The 20666-nt window shown below is 42.3% G+C and overlaps 1 protein-coding gene across 2 annotated transcripts in view; it reads right to left on the bottom strand.

The window, feature by feature from the left end:
- Positions 1-20666, bottom strand: part of LOC118367197 (collagen alpha-1(XVIII) chain-like) — a 175966-nt gene that overhangs the window by 24573 nt on the left and 130727 nt on the right. For both annotated transcript variants that reach the window (XM_052493944.1, XM_052493943.1), the window contains 15 exons: positions 18070-18191; positions 16747-16773; positions 13206-13412; positions 5989-6015; positions 5795-5857; positions 5545-5628; positions 5199-5249; positions 4418-4546; positions 4039-4101; positions 3830-3874; positions 2901-3032; positions 2257-2328; positions 2125-2151; positions 1877-1975; positions 50-85 (listed from right to left, as the gene is read on the bottom strand). In XM_052493944.1, the coding sequence (XP_052349904.1) occupies positions 50-85; positions 1877-1975; positions 2125-2151; positions 2257-2328; positions 2901-3032; positions 3830-3874; positions 4039-4101; positions 4418-4546; positions 5199-5249; positions 5545-5628; positions 5795-5857; positions 5989-6015; positions 13206-13412; positions 16747-16773; positions 18070-18191 (1184 nt within the window). The remainder of the gene's footprint in view (positions 1-49; positions 86-1876; positions 1976-2124; positions 2152-2256; positions 2329-2900; positions 3033-3829; positions 3875-4038; positions 4102-4417; positions 4547-5198; positions 5250-5544; positions 5629-5794; positions 5858-5988; positions 6016-13205; positions 13413-16746; positions 16774-18069; positions 18192-20666) is intronic.

The following is a 20666-nucleotide window of genomic DNA, read 5'->3' on the forward strand; positions in this document are numbered from 1 at the left end:
TTGTCTCCTGAATTACATTTGAATTCTATGAACATTTGAAAATACTCACCCTTTCTCCTCTGTCCCCGCTGTCACCCTTTTGTCCCTGGAAATTTAAAAGGTAACCCGAGAAAAAAAGCATACATTTGTGAGAGAAAGTCCAATATTTTGAAAAAAAAATCCATAAAATAAACTGAGCATAAAAAGAAATGTCCTCTCACTGTCAACTGCGTTTATTTTCAGCAAACTTAACATGTGTAAATATTTGTATGAACATAACAAGATTCAACAACAGACAAACTGAACAAGTTCCACAGACATGTGATGAATAGCAATGGAATAATGTGTCCCTGAACAAATGGGGGGTCAAAAGTAAGTCAGTATCTGGTGTGGCCACCAGCTGCATGAACTACTGCAGTGCATCTCCTCATCATGGACTGCACCAGATTTGCCAGTTCTTGCTGTGAGATGTTACCCCACTCTTCTGCAAGTTCCTCACCATCCGATCCAATAGGTCCCAGATGTGCTCAATGGGATTGAGATCCGGACTCTTCGCTGGCCATGGCAGAACACTGACATTCCTGTCTTGCAGGAAATCATGCACAGAACGAGCAGTATGGCTGGTGGCATTGTCATGCTGGAAGGTCATGTAAGGATGAGCCTGCAGAAAGGGTACCACATGAGGGAGGAGGATGTCTTCCCTGTAACACACAGCGTTGAGGTTGCCTGCAATGACAACAAGCTCAGTCCGATGATGCTGTGACGCCCCAGACCATGACGGACCCTCCACCTCGATCCCACTCTATAGTACAGGCCTCAGTGTAATGCGCATTCCTTCGAAGAAGGAAATCCGACCATCACCCCTGGTGAGACAAAACCGCGACTCGTCAGTGAAGAGCACTTTTTGCCAGTCCTCTCTGGTCCAGCGACGGTGGGTTTGTGCCCATAGGCAACGTTGTTGCGGGTGATGTCTGGTGAGGACCTGCCTTACAACAGGCCTACAAGCCCTCAGTCCAGCCTCTCTCAGCCTATTGCGGACAGTCTGAACACTGATGGAGGGATTGTGCATTCCTAGTGTCACTCGGGCAGTTGTTGTTGCCATCCTGTACCTGTCCCGCAGGTGTGATGTTCAGGTGTCCCGATCCTGTGCAGGTGTTATTACACGTGGTCTGCCACTGCGAGGACGATCAGCTGTCCGTCCTGTCTCCCTGTAGTACTGTCTTAGGCGTCTCACAGTATGGACATTGCAATGTATTGCCCTGGCCACATCTGCAGTCCTCATAGCTCCTTGCAGCATGCCTAATGCACGTTCACGCTGATGAGCAGGGACCCTGGGCATCATTCTTTTGGTGTTTTTCAGAGAACATAGAAAGGCCTCTTTAGTGTCCTAAGTTTTCATAACTGTGACTTAATTGCCTAACGACTGTAAGCTGTTAGTGTCTTAACGACCGTTCCACAGGTGCATGTTCATGAATTGTTTATGGTTCATTGAACAAGCATGGGAAACAGTGTTAAAACCCTTTACAATGAAGATCTGTGAAGTTATTTGGATTTTTACAAATTATCTTTGAAAGACAGGGTCCTGAAAAAGGGACCTTTATTTTTTATTTTTGCTGAAATTTCCCCCACTTTTAATTAAAAAAAAAAATCGCTGTCAAGAACAGATTGAACAGATTAAATCTAGACAGGCTTTCAATTTCAGGCCAGCTGCACTACACACCAGCATGTAATCAACTAATCATGGCCTTCAGTCTGGAGCAGATGTGTTCGTGTTGGGCTGGCGTAAAACCCTGCACACCCAGAAGATTGCCAAAACCTGAGTTGCTGTTAACTACACAAGTTAGAACCCTTATGTAGATATTGTGAGGTGGGAGTGTGGAATAAGGTTCTGACATACATTAGGACCAGGGAAACCATCCAACCCTGGTCGGCCATCGCTTCCCTGTGGTCCTTCACTTCCCTTCTCACCAGGAATACCAGGGAAACCAGACCTGCCCTGAAAATACAAGCCCTACGTTAAATTGAAACTGATCACAAAAGAAGAATTCATGATACAATATTGAGATGACTTGCAATGTGTTATGTCAAAACAATATTTATTTTGTGATAAAATCATATGAAATTCAACCAAAGAAAAGCTCTTACTGGTAGGCCAGGGATGCCAGGAGGACCCTGAAAGTGAACAGAAAGACATCAGAATCAGTAAGAAAATCTATGAAAACAGCCAAATTCCTACAATGGATCAAAAAATGAAAGCCTGCTGCGGAGGACACCCACCTGTTGCCCCTCTGGCCCTCTGGCTCCAGGAACCCCATTGGCCACTCCCACACCAGAGCCTTCCATGTCATCCTTTACACACACAGAGATAGAGAGAGAGAAAGACTAAGTCTCTAAGGGCCGAATCCTAACTTTAGATTCGCACTGACATTGACATCAACCCACAATAACACTAAAGTCAGAGTTATGTGTGCGAATCTCATTCCTTCGTCCCTAATACAACCAGGATAACGGGCATTTCCATAACCACTCATGACACCCCAATTAATGTTCAAATAGCCGACTAAGGTTACCCAAAAACATTTTTGTACTCAAACTAATCAATAAAATGTAACTGAATGTTAATGCAGAATTAGTTTACAACAGGGCACCGTTTACAGATATTTTCACAAGCGAAACTGCTATAAAACTACTATGAAATACAGCATTAGTAATCATGCGTGGTCCTTCTGTAGCTCAGTTGGTAGAGCATGGCGCTTGTAACGCCAGGGTAGTGGGTTCGATTCCCGGGACCACCCATACGTAGAATGTATGCACACATGACTGACTGTAAGTCGCTTTGGATAAAAGCGTCTGCTAAATGGCATATATATGCATTGTTAAGACCATTGAGATGGGTAAACCCGACCCTGGTGGATACTCACAAAACCAACACGATAGCTTGGTCCGGGGGGTCCTGGTGGCCCGGGTTGTCCCAGAGGTCCCATTGGTCCAGGGAGGCCAGCCAATCCACCCTGTCCTGGTTGACCGGGAATGCCATTCAATCCCTGTGCACCCTGTGGAATGTCAAGATTCAAAAAGAGTAATTATCATATTGATGAGATATTGTTCCACTCATTGGCGTTAGTGCTGCACCTGAGCAGGCATCCATTGTCAGCAATATGCAAATAATAAGATCCAATCCACACACTTCACATAGGTATTAATCACATTGTAGGGCAACGTAAGCAACATTATGAGAAACTGACCAACTGCAGATATGGGACAGTTGAAATATAGTCCCCTAGCCTGAAACATAACTTAAAGTTCATACACATATGCCAAATGGATTGCCAACTCTGGTCCTGGAGAGCTACTAGGTGTGAAGGCATTTGATCCAACCCAGGACTAACCAGTAACTCTCCGGGGGACTGGGAGCAGGAGACGTGGGTCGTGTTCATTAGGACACGCCACAGAAAACAATATAAAAGGTTTTGCAAGAGAAGTCCAAATAGCCCCTCCCTGTTTCAGTCTGTTTTGGTTCCTAATGAACACAACCTTGCCCTAGAGAGACACAGAAAGTCCACTCTGCCATGCTGGTGGCCTGGCACCTCCTGTAGATTGGCAGGTGTATGAGAGGACGATGACATAAGAGAACAGGTTGGAGAGATAGCTAGGAAGGTACAAGTATAAGCTTTGCATGAGAAAGAGAGGCAAGATTGAGCCCTTGCAGAGTACTGTACATAAACCTCGAACCTTTCAATAGGCCATCAAGTTTATTTACAAATCTGACTTATGTGTTTTCCAATCTGACCTCTGTGTTTTCAATAGCGTATTTGATTGAATAAAGTAAAGTAAAAGGCTCGATGCCCACCTTCGCTCCGACTGCTCCTGGAAGACCGAGTTCACCTGGATCACCCTGTAGATTAGGAACATAGAGTTGATAAACTGGTCCCATTCAATTCCCATAGGTATTGCTCTTCATAAAACAATCAATGATGCCATTCGGTAATGACACAAGAGGCCAAGAAGAGATGTAAAGAACTAGATCATTGGAATCACTTTGTTTTTTTTCAGTCTCACCTTCTCTCCCCTGGCCCCTGCAGCTCCTGGGCGACCATCAGCACCAGGCAGGCCGTGTAAACCCTAAAAAGCGCAGGTTTACGACTTAATGTCATGCTAATTAACTTAATCATCACAATAATCATAATCATTACACTTTGCGCACTGTATTAGCAGTGTAGTTGGTCAAATGACTTTTGGTTATACTTAAGTAAAAAATACAGGCATTTCACTGCAGAGGTCACCTTCCTTCTTACATTATGATAAAGCACAGTACATCCATTCTAAATAATTACAGATAAAAACACAGTCAAATGCTTATGACTATTATGGTTGCATTGTGGTATGTTAGATGAAAGGCAAAAGAATGGAGAGAAGGGTGCATTTCCTGAGGACCTACCGGTTGACCAGGGGCACCATCCTGTCCTGGGGGACCTTTGGGGCCAAATAAGCCAGAGACCCCTGTCCCAGCAACAGAGGTACCTGGGGCCCCGGGGAGGCCAGGAGGGCCAGGCAAACCAGGCAGTCCCTACCGCCCCCAGAAAATACATCATGATTATTGTGCACATAATTTTAGCCCATTCAACCCCCCCCCCCCCAAACAACTTTTGCTGCAAAAGAGAATGTCCAATTCTCAGTCAACCTTGTAAAATAAAGGTAAATAAATGCATACATTTTTGTTTGAGTATACTACTCACAAATGTCAACAAACCCGAGTACGTACTCTAGTAATCCTAATAAGGACAACATATCTTAAAAGAAACATACTGTAACAAATCATAGCTTGCGATGAAACACAGCAAGGAATGCTTTCTGCTCGACATTGGTTGAGTAAATTAATGCCTTGCCAAATTGCTACTTCCTTCATATTAATTTCACAGCTTAAGTCGCGTTCCACTTTGAGGTAGGACGCTGTACGTTCGAGTTGGATGTTTGGTCAGAGGAATACATAAAACATAAATCTGTACTGGGTTTGGGGTTGTTTATACACGTGTAGTAGAGCACTAACACCGCTTCGGGGTGAAGTTTCCCCTAGGTGCAGATCTAGAATCAGCTTCCCTCCTCCATATCCAAATTGTAACCATTAGGGGGGGGAATGCAAAACTGACCCAAGATCAGTGTCTGTCTAAGGGCATCACCTAACAACTGCGGATGAACCAGTGTGAGAGAAGTGGACTTACCCGAAGTGTCTCCAAGTCAGGGAACCCAGAGCCCTCCATGTCTGCAAAGGTCTAAAACAAAGAAGGTGAACTAGCTCAGACACATAATAGAAGTCATCATGCTCCATGGTGTTTACCTTGCAATTACATACAGGTCATATGTATCTACTGTAGCTCTGCTGACACCTTCTCCCCCTCATTTGAAAGAATTTAGCTAAAATATGATTTGCCGATCGCAACTGAACATTTTGGTATCAACAACCCTGTTGTGGTGGTTGCTTCAGGGTCCTTTGCTGTTTGCAAATTGTTTGTAGAAAATACAAAACTAGGACTTTCGATAAAATTACTGGGGTCAATGTAGACTCACCGGCCGGTCGTGTCTGGTTGGGGCTGGTTGTCCGGGGGGCCCTGGAGGTCCCCTGGGGCCTGGCTGGCCCTCACCACGGTCACCCTGTGGGGCAAACACACATGATCTGTTTGTGTTGTCTTGCCAACTCCTATGTTTAAGTGTCATGCCAAACAACCATAACAGTTGGTTATACAGAACAAACAGATCTGGGACCAAGCCACACGATAACAGCTTCTCAATACAACAATGCCATGACAGAATATAGTACCTTCTCTCCTTTGAGCCCGGGGTCTCCTGGGATTCCAGGGAAGCCTGGTGGTCCAACAGGGCCCTGGGTAAGAGACAGAGCAGACTAGCAACTTGAGCCATGCAAATACTTGACCTGTAGACAAACCATCCTCACTGCACCACTAGTTATCCATTAAATGGTAGCTTTCAAAGTACATTAATTTGTCAACCTACTTGAGATCCATCTTCACCTGGATCACCCTGTGAAGAAGAGGAAAATAATATACTGATCAAATACTGATCAAAAAGGAAAATATTTAAAACCTGAAGACACGACAAGCCAATTGCATCCACTGTTTGTCACTGTTTTATCTCCAGGCAATCTCTTGTTAACCCTTTCAACTCCATAGCCATATAAGAACACCTATAATTGCATTGCTAAATAGTAGGCAATTTGGGTATGCCAAAATATAAACCTTTATAATACGTGACATTTCTATATTTGAGTATTTTTGTTATTATTTATTTGAGTAACTTTTTTATTCTATTTTATTTACCAGGGGGTGCGGCAGCACCCACAGCAACCTTAGTTCCTGCAGTTTTCTGTTTTGAACGAAGTATTGTACATCGTTACCTTTTTAAAACCATCCTTTACAGAATACAATTTTGTAGGCTATCCATTATAGTAGTTAATGAGTGCACAGAAAGTTTGGGAAAGTCCCTGCTCATCTTCATTTTTTCAGTGACCAAAATCCCCCAAAATACATGCATTGCACAAAAACAGGCCAATCAAATCAAGCTGTGCATACAAACTGAACGATGATGGTCGGAAGATTTTCAAAAACAACTTAATTTAGTTCAAGATGTATTGTGAAAGAAAGGAACGCGATGCGTGTGAAAACAATGGTGACGGAGGAGACTGTGACCAGTTCTCCTTCAAGCACAGGAAAGGTAATGCAAGCTTGCTTATCCCGGATGTTGGAGGTGGCAGCCTACAGAAACTCTGCCTCGAGCTTGAGGAAACATTCAGTGGTGTAAAAAGTACCCAAAAGTAAAGATACCTTAATAGAAAATGACTCAAGTAAAAGTGAGTCACCCAATAAAATTAACTTGAGTAAAAGACTAAAAGTACTTGGTTTTAAATATACTTAAGTATAAAACATAAATGTAATTGCAAAAATATACTTATACATCAAAAGTACAAAAACAAGTATAAATAATTTCAAATTGCTTATATGAAGCAAACCACACAGCATTAATTAAAAAAAGGTTTTATTTTTTTATTTACGAATAGCCAGGGGCACGCTCCAAGACATACACATCATTTAGAAACTAAGCATGTGTTTAGTGATTCTGCCAGATTAGAAGCAGTAAGGATGACCAGGGATGTTCTCTTGATTTTCCTGTCCTGCTAAGCATTCAAAATGCAATGAGTATTTTTGGGTGTCAGGGAAAATAAATAGTAAAAAATACACTTTTCTTTAGGAATGTTGTGAATTAAACATAGTAAGAAATATAAATAGTAAAGTGCAGATATCCCCAAAAAAACTACTTAAATAGTACTTTCAAGTATTTTTTAATTCAGTACTTTACACCACTGGAAACATTGTAGAGGTAAGCTAACTAGCTAGCTATGAATGATGGAACATTTTACTATGGATGACTTTAGGAGCTATTATTGCTAGCTATCTAATAGTCCAACTCACATATGTTAGCATTTGCATAGTTGTATAGCATGCTAATATTAGCAAGCTATCCTTGCCGCTAAGTTAGCTAGTTGGCTACATGGCTAACCACCACCTGATAATGATAGCCATTATGGCTAGTCTGTCTATGTGTGGTGGTGGCTAGCAAGCCATGCAAGTAACCAAGGTTAGTAAGTGAACTAGCTAGCTAATATTAGCTTACTTGGTCATGACATACAGTATTTAGAGACCTATAATTTTTTGCTATGTACTTTATCTGTGAACTTTGTCAGAGACTCAGTGGCCGGGTCCGAATACCCATACTTGTGTCCTAAATAGTAGGCTGTTTGAGTATACGAAAAAAATAGACATTTCGATAGAATGCAACATTTAGAAAATGTAGTATACTTTAAATGCCGGATGTCGCACTCATTTCGGCTTTGACAACAGCTGATTAATTAGGTAAGGGGAAGTGCTACTGAAATTAATGAATAGCGGCAAAAGACGCAATCATGCATTACCACATTCTCAGTATGCGAAAATAGAATGTTTAATGGTAGAGTACTCACTTCAGCTCTTCATCTAGTAGAATACAATGCATGCTTTTTCCACAATGCATTGAAAGAGCTGGGCTGTGATAGGCCCTAATTCTCTAATTCTCTAATTAGGAAGATGCTAAGTAGTCTTGTTCTCCTTAAAATAAACACAAGTGTCTTTGATAACAGAAGTCTGTTTTTCTTATTTTTTTAAGTGAAATTATTTTTTCTCACTGAAAAGTGTATTGTTCTCTTGTCCTTCAAAGCTTTTAAACGACTGAACAAAAAGATAAACGCAACATGCAAGAATTTCAAAGATTTTACTGAGTCACATTTCATATAAAGAAATCAATCAATTGTAATTCATTAATTAGGCTCTCCCCCCTCCCCTCCGGCAAGAGACCACAATCAACAGCCTGATCAACTCTATGCGAAGGAGATGTGTCGTGCTGCATGAGGCAAATGCTGGTCAACCAGAAACTGACTGATCCACACCCTTACTTTTTTTTTTAAGGTACACCACATGGCAAATAGTTTGTGGACACCTGGTCCATGAACATCTTATTCCAAAGTCATGGCCATTAATATGGGTTGGTCCCCCATTTTCTGATAAACCAGCCTCCACTCTTCTGGGAAGGCTTTCCACTAGATGTTATAAGATTGCTGCTGGGACTTGCTTCCATTCAGCCAAAAGAGCATTAGTGAAGTCGGGCACTGATGTTGGGCGATTAGGCCTGGTTTGCAGTCGGCATTCCAATTCATCCCAATGGTGTTCAATGGGGTTGAGGTCAGGGCTCCGTGCAGGCCAGTCAAGTTCTTCCACACTGATCGACAAACCATTTCTTTATGGACCTCGCTTTGTGCACAGGGGCATTGTCGTGCTGAAACAGGAAAGGGTCTTCCCCAAACTGTTGCCACAAAGTTGGAAGCACAGCATCTTCTAGAATGTCATTGTATGCTGGAGCGTTAAGATTTCCCTCCACTGGAACTAAGAAGCCGAGCACGAACCATGAAAAACAGCCACAGACCATTATTCCTATTCCAAACTTTACAGTTGGCACTATGAATTCGGGCAGGTAGCGTTCTCCTGGCATCCGCCAAACCCAGTTCCATTCATCGGACTGCCAGATGGTGAAGCGTGATTCATCACTACAGAGAACGCATTTTCACTGCTCCAGAGTCCAATGGCGGCGAACTGTACACCACTACAGCCGATGCTTGGCATTGCGCATGGTGATCTTTGGCTTGCGTGCGGCTGCTCGGCCATGGAAACCCATTTCATGAAGCTCCCGACAAACAGTTGTGTGCTGACGTTGCTTCCAGAGGCAGTTTGGAACTCGGTAGTGAGTGTTGCATCTGAGGACAGATGCGTGCTACGCACTTCTGCGGTCCCATTCTGTGAGCTTGTGTGGCCTACCACTTCGCGGCTGAGCCATTGTTGCTCCTAGAGGTTTCCAATTCACAATAACAGCACTTGCAGTTGTCAGTGGGGGGCTCTAGCATGGCAGAAATTTGTCGAACTGACTTGTTGAAAAGGAGGCATCCTATAACAAAGACCAAGATGGCGTAGCAGCAGGATGTGTATATTTGTGTTTGTCTTATCCTGTGTCTTATCCCGTGTAAATAGCCTGTCTTTTTCGTACATATCTTAATCTCACTTTCTATCAACTAAATATACTTTCCTGCAACCCGCCTCACCCAATGTGGTATGGATCTGCTATTTTTATTCATTATAACTGGAACTTCCATCAGGAGCTAGCCAGCTAACTAGGTACTAGTCTCTCGTTCACCAGCAAGCTTTAGCTAAGACAACACCTGACAGTCTGCACAGCTCGATATCAACCCAAAGCATATCTGACTGCTTCTTTCTACCATATCACCGGATTCCTGCCGCTCTGGATCATTACACCGGATCATCGCAGCTGTTAGCTGCAAACGAGTGTCTACTGTTAAAAACGCCTGTCCCGAAGCAAGCACCAGCTAGCCTTGAGCTAGCCTCAAGCTAGGCCCATATACCAGCTAATTCGAGGGTGACAATACCTCCTTTGCCAATTGGCCTTGGCCCTTTATTGTCGGCACAGAGCCCCGCTGATCCATCACGACTGGACTGCCGACGTGATTGCCCGATGTGGTCTACTAGCCCCGGCCCGTTAGCTTTTCTGAACGCTGTGTCCCCTGCTTGCCTAGCGTAGTAGTGACTACCGAACGGCACCCTGAATCACCTATTGCTGCTCTTTTGACCCTATGATCACTCGGCTACACAGCTGATGCCCCCTGGACTCTTTCAATAACACGGTACCTCATTTTGTTTACCTGTTGGCCCCAGCCTCGAACTCAGGTCCTGTATGTACCTAACTGACCTGTTCCGTCCATTTATCACCATTTTCCCGTTGTTGTCTTAGCTCTCCTGATCAACACCTGTGATTGCTTTATGTCTCTCTCTAATGTCAATATGCCTTGTCTACTGCTGTCTTGGCTAGATCTTATTGTTTTATTCCACTGTAGAACCCTCAGTCCCACTCAAAATTACTTAGATAGCTCTTTTGTCCCACCCCACACACGTGCAGGCCTCACCTGGCTTAACTGGTGCCTCCAGAGACAAAACCTCTCTCATCATCACGCAAGGTTCACCTCCACTGTACTCATATCCTACCATATCCTTGTCTGTACATAATGCCTTGAATCTATTCTACCACTACGCACTAGACGACCAGTTCTTATAGCCTCTAGCCGTACCCTTATCCTACTCCTCCTCTGTTCCTCTGGTGATGTAGAGGTTAACCCAGGCCCTGTAGCCCACAGTTCCACTCCTATTCCCCAGGCATTATCATTTGTTGACTCCTGTAACTGTAAAAGCCTTGTTATCAGAAGCCTCCTCCCTAAGTTTGTTTTATTCACTGCTTTAGCACATTCCGCCAACCCTAATGTCCTAGCAGTGGCTGAATCCTGGCTTAGGAAGGCATTTCCATCCCCACGATAGAACTGCCAAAGGGGGTGGAGTTGCAATCTACTGACAGAGTTCTGTCATGCTATCCAGGTCCCAAACAGTTCAAGCTTCTACTTTTAAAAATCCACCTTTCCAGAAATAAGTCTCTCACTGTTGCTGCTTGTTATAGACCCCCCTCAGCCCCCAGATTTTCCCTGGACACCATATGTGTAATTAATTGTCCCTCCCCATTTAGTTTGTATAGTTTGTACTGTTAGGTGGCCTAAACTGGGATATGCTTAACACCCAGGACATCCTACAATCTAAGATAGTTGCCCTCAATCTCACACAAATGATCAAGGAACCTACACTACAACACTAAATCCGTAAACACGGGCACCCTCATAGATATCATCCTGACTAACCTGCACTCTAAAAACACCTCTGCTGTCTTCAACCAGGTTCTCAATGATCACTGCCTCATTGCCTGCATCCGTAATGGGTACGCGGTCAAACGGCCACCCCTCATCACTGTCAAACACTCCCCAAAATACATCAGCCAGCAGACAATCTGGACCCTCTTTTTCTAAAATTATCTGCCGCAATTGTTGCAACCCCTATCACTAGCCTGTTCAACATCTCTTTCGTATCGTCTGAGATCCCTAAAGATTGGAAATTTTCCCCGGTCATCCCCCTCTTGAAAGGGGGAAACACTCTAGACCCAAACTGTTACAGACCTATATCTTTCCTACCCTGCATTTATAAAGTCTTTGAAGGCCAAGTTAACAAACAGATCACAGACCATATCAAATCCCACCATACCTTCTCCGATATACAATGTGGTTTCCAAGCTGGTCATGGGTGCACGTCAGCCAAGCTCAAGGTCCTAAACAATATCATAGCCATTGATAAAACACAATACTGTGCAGTCGTCTTCATCGACCTGGCCAAGGCTTTCGACTCTGTCAATCACCACATTCTTATTGGCAGACTCAACAGCCTTGGTTTCTCAAATGACTGCCTCGCCTGGTTCACCAACTACTTCTCAGACAGAGTACAGTGTGTCAAATCGGAGGGCCTGTTGGCCGGACCTCTGGCAGTCTCTATGGGTGTGCCACAGGGTTCAATTCCCGGGCCGACTCTTTTCTCTGTATACATCAATGATGTCGCTCTTGCTGCTGGTGATTCTCTGATCCACCTCTACGCAGACGACACCATTCTGTATACTTCTGGCCATTCTTCGGACACTGTGTAAACTAACCGCCAAACGAGCATCAATGCCATACAACACTCCTTCCATGGCCTCCAACTGCTCTTAAATGCAAGTAAAACTAAATGCATGCTCCTCAACCGATCGCTGCCTGCACCCGCCCGCCCGTCTAGCGTCACTACTCTGGACAGTGACTTAGAATATGTGGACAACGACAAATACCTATGTGTCTGGTTAGACTGTAAACTCTCCTTCCAGACTCACATTAAACATCTCCAATCCAAAATTAAATCTAGAATCGGCTTCCTATTTCGCAGCAAAGCCTCCTTCCCTCATGCTGCCAAACATGCCCTAGTAAAACTAATCTTACCTGACTTTGGCGATGTCATTTACAAAATAGCCTCCAACACTCTACACAGCAAATTGAATATAGTCTATCACAGTGCCATCCGTTTTGTCACCAAAGGCCCATATACTACCCACTGGCACCAGGTCATCTATAAGTCTTTGCTCGGTAAAGCCCCGCCTTATCTCAGCTCACTGGTCACCATAGCAGCACCCACCACAATGTATTACTATTATTTTTTTTAATGACAGTGTAGTGTATCTGTGACCAACAGATGCATATCTGTATTCCCAGTCATGTGAAATCCATAGATTAGGACCTAATGAATTTATGTAATATTAATGTCATGTATTAATTTCCTTACATGAACTGTAACTCAGTAAAATTGTTCCATGTTGCATTTATATTTTTGTTCAGTGTATATATTTTTTTGTGGATCCCCCTCCAATGTTTAAGAATATGGATAGCAACAACAGCATAAACACACTTTTAGTTACATGGATATACATTTTTGCCAACACATGGCTAACTTTTGTTTAACTAGCTAAACAGCTGCTATAAACTGATGTGGGTAGGTCAAAAAAATGAATAACTATGTACCAAATCTATAAAAATATTGAGTACTTCTCCTTGCCATTATCATTCACCTGATGATAAAACAAGAGGATACTTTTTTGGGGCAAAATATGATGGGGGTTGACCCCTGCTCTACTGGTATGGAGGTGGATGGGAACGGAAGCCAACTCACAGGCTCTCCGTCAGCTCCTGCGGGTCCCTCAGGGCCGGAGGCACCAGGAGGCCCAGCTGGTCCTCTTGGACCCGCCACCGTCTGAACCACAGAGCCGTCGCCACGTGATACCACCTCTGCTGCTGGCCCTGGGAGGCCGGGTGGTCCGGGGGGACCAGCGGGGCCGGGGTCACCCTTCGAGCCGGGGTAGCCAAAGCCTGCTTTTCCCTACGTAGACAACAGGACAATCAAAAAGTTATACATCTATGTTGTTTCCAAAGAATACCGTATTGGTATGGAGACAGAAAACCATTATGTTAGCTTCAGGAACAACTTTAAGATAAAACTGCATGTTTTGTACATAGCATTATGTGTATTATAATTCGTACATCATGCTACACATACCAGATGTTGTGTAAATGTGACTTTCCCAAAAAATGATCATGATAGTGGGAGTGATTTGTCTCAGTTCAGGTGGTGAATTAATTTCAACATACAGTGGGGGAAAAAAGTATTTAGTCAGCCACCAATTGTGCAAGTTCTCCCACTTAAAAAGATGAGGCCTGTAATTTTCATCATAGGTAGACTTCAACTAGGTACAAAATGAGAAAAAAAAAATCCAGAAAATCACATTGTAGGATTTTTAATGCATTTATTTGCAAATTATGGTGGAAATTAAGTATTTGGTCAATAACAAAAGTTTCTCAATACTTTGTTATATACCCTTTGTTGGCAATGACAGAGGTCAAACGTTTTCTGTAAGTCTTCACAAGGTTTTCACACACCGTTGCTGGTATTTTGGCCCATTCCTCCATGCAGATCTCCTCTAGAGCAGTGATGTTTTGGGGCTGTTGCTGGGCAACACGGACTTTCAACTCCCTCCAAAGATTTTCTATGGGGTTGAGATCTGGAGACTGGCTAGGCCACTCCAGGACCTTGAAATGCTTCTTAGGAAGCCACTCCTTCATTGCCCGGGCGGTGTGTTTGGCATCAATTTCATGCAGAAAGACCCAGCCACGTTTCATCTTCAATACCCTTGCTCTCACGATACATGGCCCCATTCATTCTTTCCTTTACATGGATCAGTTGTCCTGGTCCCTTTGCAGAAAAACAGCCCGAAGGATGTTGTTTCCACCCCCATGCTTCACAGTAGGTATGGTGTTATTTGGATGCAACTCAGCATTCTTTGTCCTCCAAACACGACGAGTTGAGTTTTTACCAAAAAGTTATATTTTGGTTTCATCTGACCATATGACATTCTCCCAATCTTCTTCTGGATCATCCAAATTCTCTCTAGCAAACTTCAGACGGGCCTGACATGTACTGGCTTAAGCAGGGGGACACGTCTGGCACTGCAGGATTTGAGTCCCTGGCGGCGTAGTGTGTTACTGATGGTAGGCTTTGTTACTTTGGTCCCAGCTCTCTGCAGGTCATTCACTAGGTCCCCCCGTGTGGTTCTGGGATTTTTGCTCACCGTTCTTGTAATCATTTTGACCCCACGGGGTGAGATCTTGCGTGGAGCCCCAGATCGAGGGAGATTATCAGTGGTCTTCCATTTCCTAATAATTGCTCCCACAGTTGATTTCTTCAAACCAAGCTGCTTACCTATTGCAGATTCAGTCTTCCCAGCCTGGTGCAGGTCTACAATTTTGTTTCTGGTGTCCTTTGACTGCTCTTTGGTCTTTGCCATAGTGGAGTTTGGAGTGTGACTGTTTGAGGTTGTGGACAGGTGTCTTTTATACTGATGCCAAGTTTAAACAGGTGTCATTAATACAGGTAACTAGTGGCGGACAGAGGAGCCTCTTTAAAGAAGAAGTTACAGGTCTGTGAGAGCCAGAAATCTTGCTTGTTTGTAGGTGACTAAATACTTATTATTAAAAATCCTACAATGTGATTTTCTGGATTATTTTTCTAATTTGGTCTGTCATAGTTGAAGAGTACCTATGATGAAAATTACAGGCCTCTCTCTCATTTGTAAGTGGGAGAACTTAAACTGACTAAATACTTTTTTGCCCCACTGTATATGATGTGAAGAATAGGCAATTTCCTTCCAAATCAAGCAATGGATGACCGAGTTAAAATTAACTGAACAGAAAGGCTTTGACAATCCCATAACAGTAGTTAATAAAGTATACACTAATCTGAGAAATATATTTAAGTACAGGGGGAGGAGGGTGCTTCATTCAGTCACGCCATCTTGATCAAAGTGCATTGACTGATTATAAATGAGGCAATTTAAAAAGTTATGGGGGAGACTGATAATAAAATGCTTTTTGCTTACAAGACAAAAGACTGGCACATGAACAAGGCATCTGGAGTGCCATTCATTATTATGTGTTTATTTGGAGTTTAAAAGGTAGTGTTGTCCCACATCCAGTAACTTTCACATTCAAGGTACAAAATGTAAAGTCAGAAAGTTTTCATACCCCTTGACTTGTTCCACAGTTTGTTGTGTTACAGCCTGAATTCAAAATGGATGAAGTAGATGTTCTTTATGACCCAATTACAAAAAATACCCCATAACGACAAAGTGCAAACATGTTTCAGAATGTTTGCCAATTCACATAAGTATTCACACCCCTGATTCAATACATGTTAGAATCACCTTTTCAAGTAGATTCATAACTAGTATAGTCATAACTATAACTCGGTCACTCGGGAACATTCACTGTATTCTTGGTAAGCAACTCCAGTGTAGATTTGACCTTGTGTTTTAGGTTATTGTCCTGCTGAAAGGTGAATTCATCTCAAAGTGTCTGGTGGGAAGCAGACTGAACTAGGATTTTGCTTGTGCTTAGCTCCAATCAGTTTCTTTTCTTATCCTGTAAATCTACCCATTCCTTAAAAATGCACTATGCAGAAATGGCTCCGCCATTGGCCTCATGGTGAAATCCTTGAGCGCTTTCCTTCCTCCTCAGCAACTGAGTTAGGAAGGACGCCTTTATCTTTGTAAGGACTGGGTGTATTGATACACCATCCAAAGTGTAATTAATAACTTCACCATGCTTAAAAGGATATTCAATGTCTGCTTTGTTTCTTCATATTTACCCATCTACCAACAGGTTCCGTTTTTTTGCAAGGCATATGAAAACCTTCCTGGTAATTGTATGTGTGGGGTACAGAGATGAGGTAGTCCTAAAAACACTGTTATTGCATACAGAGTCAATGCTAATTATTATGTGACTCGTTAAGCACATTTTTACTCCTGAAACGTATTTAGGCTTGCCATAACAAAAGGGTTAAATACTTATTGACTCAAGGCATTTCACCGTTTCATTATGGGGTATTGTATGTAGGCCAGTGACAAAAATAAATCACAATTGATTCCATTTTAAATTCAGTCTATAACAACAAAATGTGGAAAATGTGGAAAAAATCACGAAGTATGAAAACTTTGATAGATAAATAGATAGACAGAATTCCAATCTCTGTCGAATGCTTGTGCAACATTATGCAATGTTTCGACCTGAACGTCTTCGTCCAGACAATAAATAATAAACTTGCAGAAGCATTCAACAGTACTTGGAGCACAACGTTACAAGAATAGATTATTTGAACATACCTTCATTCCCTTTTCTCCAAGCACTCCCTGTAGGAAAAACCACACCCAAGAGAAAAGAACAAGTTAGCATTTGAGTATACCATAGACCTTCCTAATATTGAGTTGCGAGCATCTCCATTGAAGTGGATAGAACAAGTGACATCTGTAAGGGATCATAGCTTTCACCTGGTCAGTCTATGTCAGGAAAGAGCAGGTTTTCTTAATATTTTGAATACTCCGGTGTATTTGGAAATTGCCATACAATTTTAGTTTGTTTGAAAGCAATGAAACGTATGGATGCAGGCCTGTATGAGTTATTAAAAAAAAACATTACTTCCACACTAGCAAGTGTTGTGACATTGAGAATTGAGAATATATGCATAAGAAAGAATACATACAGTATATTCTATATTCACTTCACTATCTGGATATTAAACTCCAGGTCTAATACACCTAGAGCATATTAACCTGTTAGGGTTAGGCATAATACTGCCCCCTTTGGATGAATTGCGTGCCCATAGTAAACTGAAAAAGAATCTGTCCAAAATTGCTAATATATGCATATAATAATTATTAATGGATAGAAAACACTCGAAAGCTTCTAAAACCGTTTGAATTATGTCTGTAATTATCGCAGAACTCACAGGGCAGGCAATCTCCCAAACTAGTTTTGGAATCATGAAAGTTGGGGCAACTTTGACGTCATCGCCCCCACCCTTTCCCAACCAGCTATGGATCTGGAGACACTTTCTATGTCTTCCACTAGATGTCCTCATTCAGTAGAGCGTTTAATTGTGCAAATCCTGCGGGTTTTGACCCTTTGGGAGGCAAAAGATTGAGTGTCGCGAGAAAATACATGCGCGTTAGGGCGAGAATTGGACAAAGCCCTTCCTCTGTTCCAGCTTGCCTCAGAAGAAGTATGATTGTCCGGTTGAATTGAGAATTGTTTTGTACGTTTATAACATCCTAAAGCTCGATTCTGCACTTAGTTTGACCAGTTTAGTCGACATATAATATGTAATTTTGAAGTTTTGACTACAACATAGCGGAGAAATATTGCTTACGTCTGAGCGCCGTCTCAGATTATTTCATATTGAACTAATTCTGTGAGCTGCTGTTGGTGTATGAATGGTGCTGTATAAATAGACTTCAATAGTTGAAGAGAAATTTAAATTTAATAGACATTTTGGGCTGTCACCTTGATCACACCACACCTTGATCAGACCAACCATGGTTGTTTCATGGAATTTTAACTAGTTGATGTACTAACATTGATATATAGACCACTGTTTAAATGTGTTGTCAGGCATTTAGTAGTTTAAGATTTATTATATAAGTCCACACCTTCTCTCCACGTGCCCCTCCTCGTGTGCCTGACTCGGAACCAGAATCTCCCTTTGAACCAATAGGACCTCTGTCTCCTTTCTCTCCTCTGTCGCCCTTCTCGCCTCTAGATCCACCCTGGTCTGGAAAACAAAAGAAAGAAAGACAGAAAGAAAGGCAAAAGTTATTACCACCTGAATATGAAACCTTCAAAGGGTTTAAATTATATTAAATGCCTGTGCAGTTTCCTTCCTCTCTGGCAACTGAGTTAGGAAGGACGCCTGTATTTTCTGTAGTGACGGTGTATTGATACAACAATTAATAACTTCACCAAGCTCAAAGGGATATTCAATGCCTGTGTTTTTGCTTTACCTATCTACCAATAAGTACAATTGGAAAACCTCCCTGGTCTTTGTGGTTGAATCTGAGATAGTTACAGATAATTGTATGTGTGGAGTACAGAGATGAGGTAGTTCTTTAAAAATCATGTTAAACACTATTATTGCACACAGAGTTAGTCCATGCAACGTATTATGGGACTTAAGCAAATGTTTACTCCTGAATGGATTTAGGCTTGCCATAACAAAGGGGTTAAAAACTTTTCATATTCAATATATTTGTAAAAACTTCTAAAAATAATTACATTTTGACATCACGGGATATTGTGTGTAGGCCAGTGACACAAAATCTAAAATGAGTCCATTTTAAATTCAGGCTGTAACCAAACAAAATGAGTCAATGGGTGTGGATACTTTCTCTAGGCACTGTACAAGGATACTGTCTCCATCTAGTGGAGAAATTAAGACCTTCAACAAACAGCTTTGCAATATTCAACTTGTCCCTGGGGAGAGCAGGAACAAAGACTTGCCCAGTCTTTCAGTGTAAATCTCTAAAATTAATCCACTACTGGACTGTACAATATATGTCCATTATTCATTAAATTCTTCAAACTCTGTCAAATTGGATGTTGATCATTGCCAGACAACCATTTAAGTCTTCACATAGATTTAAGTCAAAACTGGAACTCGGCAACTCCGGTACATTCACTGTCTTCTTGGTAAACAACTCCAGTGTAGATTTGGCCTTGTGTCTTAGGCTTTTGTACTGTTGAAAGGTGACTTAATCTCCCAGTGTCTGTGGAAAGGTTTCCTTCAAGGATTTTTTATGTGATTAGCTTCATTATGTTTCTTTTTTATCCTCAAAAACTCCCAGTCCTTAACAATTACAAGAGTACCCATAAAATATTACAGCAACCACTATGCATGAAAATATGGAGAGTGGTACTCAGTTATGTGCTGTATGGATTTTCCCCAAACATACAGTCCATTCGGAAAGTGTTCAGACCTCTTGACTTTATCTATATTTTGTTACGTTACAGCCTTATCCTAAAATGGATTAAATAAAACATTTTCCTCGTCAATCTACACACAATACCCCATATTTCCAAAGAAAAAAATGTTTATTTAGAATTTTGTTGCAAATATTTAGACCCTTTGCTATGAGCCTCAAATTTGAGCTCAGGAGCATCCTTTCTCCACTGATCATCCTTGAGATGTTTCTACAACTTGAGTGGTCCACCTGTGGTAAATGAAATTGATTGGACATGATTTGAAAAAGGCACACACCTGTCTATATAAGGTCCCACAGTAGACAGTGCATGTCAGAGCAAAAACCCAGCCAATTGTCCGATATAGGATTGTGTCGAGGCACAGATCTAGAGAAGGGTACCAAACAATGTCTGCAGCATTGAAGGCCCCCAAGAACACAGTGGCATCCATCATTATAAATGGCCACCCGGCCAGACTGAGTAATCTGGGGAGAAGGGCCTTGGTCAGCTCTAGAGTTCATCTGTGGAGTTGGGAGAATCTTACAGAAGGACAACCACCTCAGCAGCACTCCACCAATCAGGCCTTTGTGGCCTCCTCAGTAAAAGGCACATGATAGAATATTTGGAAGTTGCCAAAAGTCACCAAAGGACTCTCAGACCATGAGAAACAACATTCTCTGGTCTGATGAAACCAAGATTGAACAGTTTGGCCTAAATGCCAAGCCTTACGTCTAGAGGAAACCTGGCACCATCTCTACGGTGAAGCACGGCGGTGGCAGCATCATGCTGTGGGGGGATGTTTTTCAGTGGCAGGGACTGGGAGACTAGTCAGGATTGAGGGGAAGATGAACAGAGAAAAGTACATGCTCTGGCAAACCAACAACCAACAAAAGAAGCACAACAGAAACCTGAAAACACCAACTGAGTGAGTCATGTTTAGTCTGAAACTACTTGTAAAGCCAATAAAAAATTACAATGATATATTTTACTTTATAAGGACTGAATGCTAAGTTAAGGCTACCAAGCTTGCTAAGACAGAACAGATCCGGCTACAACTTCAATTAGCACTGAGGTGTGAAGTGAGAGAAGTCAAAGCCCTTAAGCCTAATAATGGCAGGAGAGTTTCACAGCCTCCCCCCACCCGAATGCAGAGGCATTTGAAGCCCCCTCTGTGCAGAGGTCTTAACAATACAGTACCCCTTTGATTAATCTATTTTATGAACTGAAATGCAGCCAGGACACTTCAATTGTAAATGACCTCAATAAGAAAGAACAGTGTTGCTTTGATCAC

This window comes from Oncorhynchus keta, chromosome 34 (assembly GCF_023373465.1).
Source record: "Oncorhynchus keta strain PuntledgeMale-10-30-2019 chromosome 34, Oket_V2, whole genome shotgun sequence".
NCBI lineage: Eukaryota > Metazoa > Chordata > Actinopteri > Salmoniformes > Salmonidae > Oncorhynchus > Oncorhynchus keta.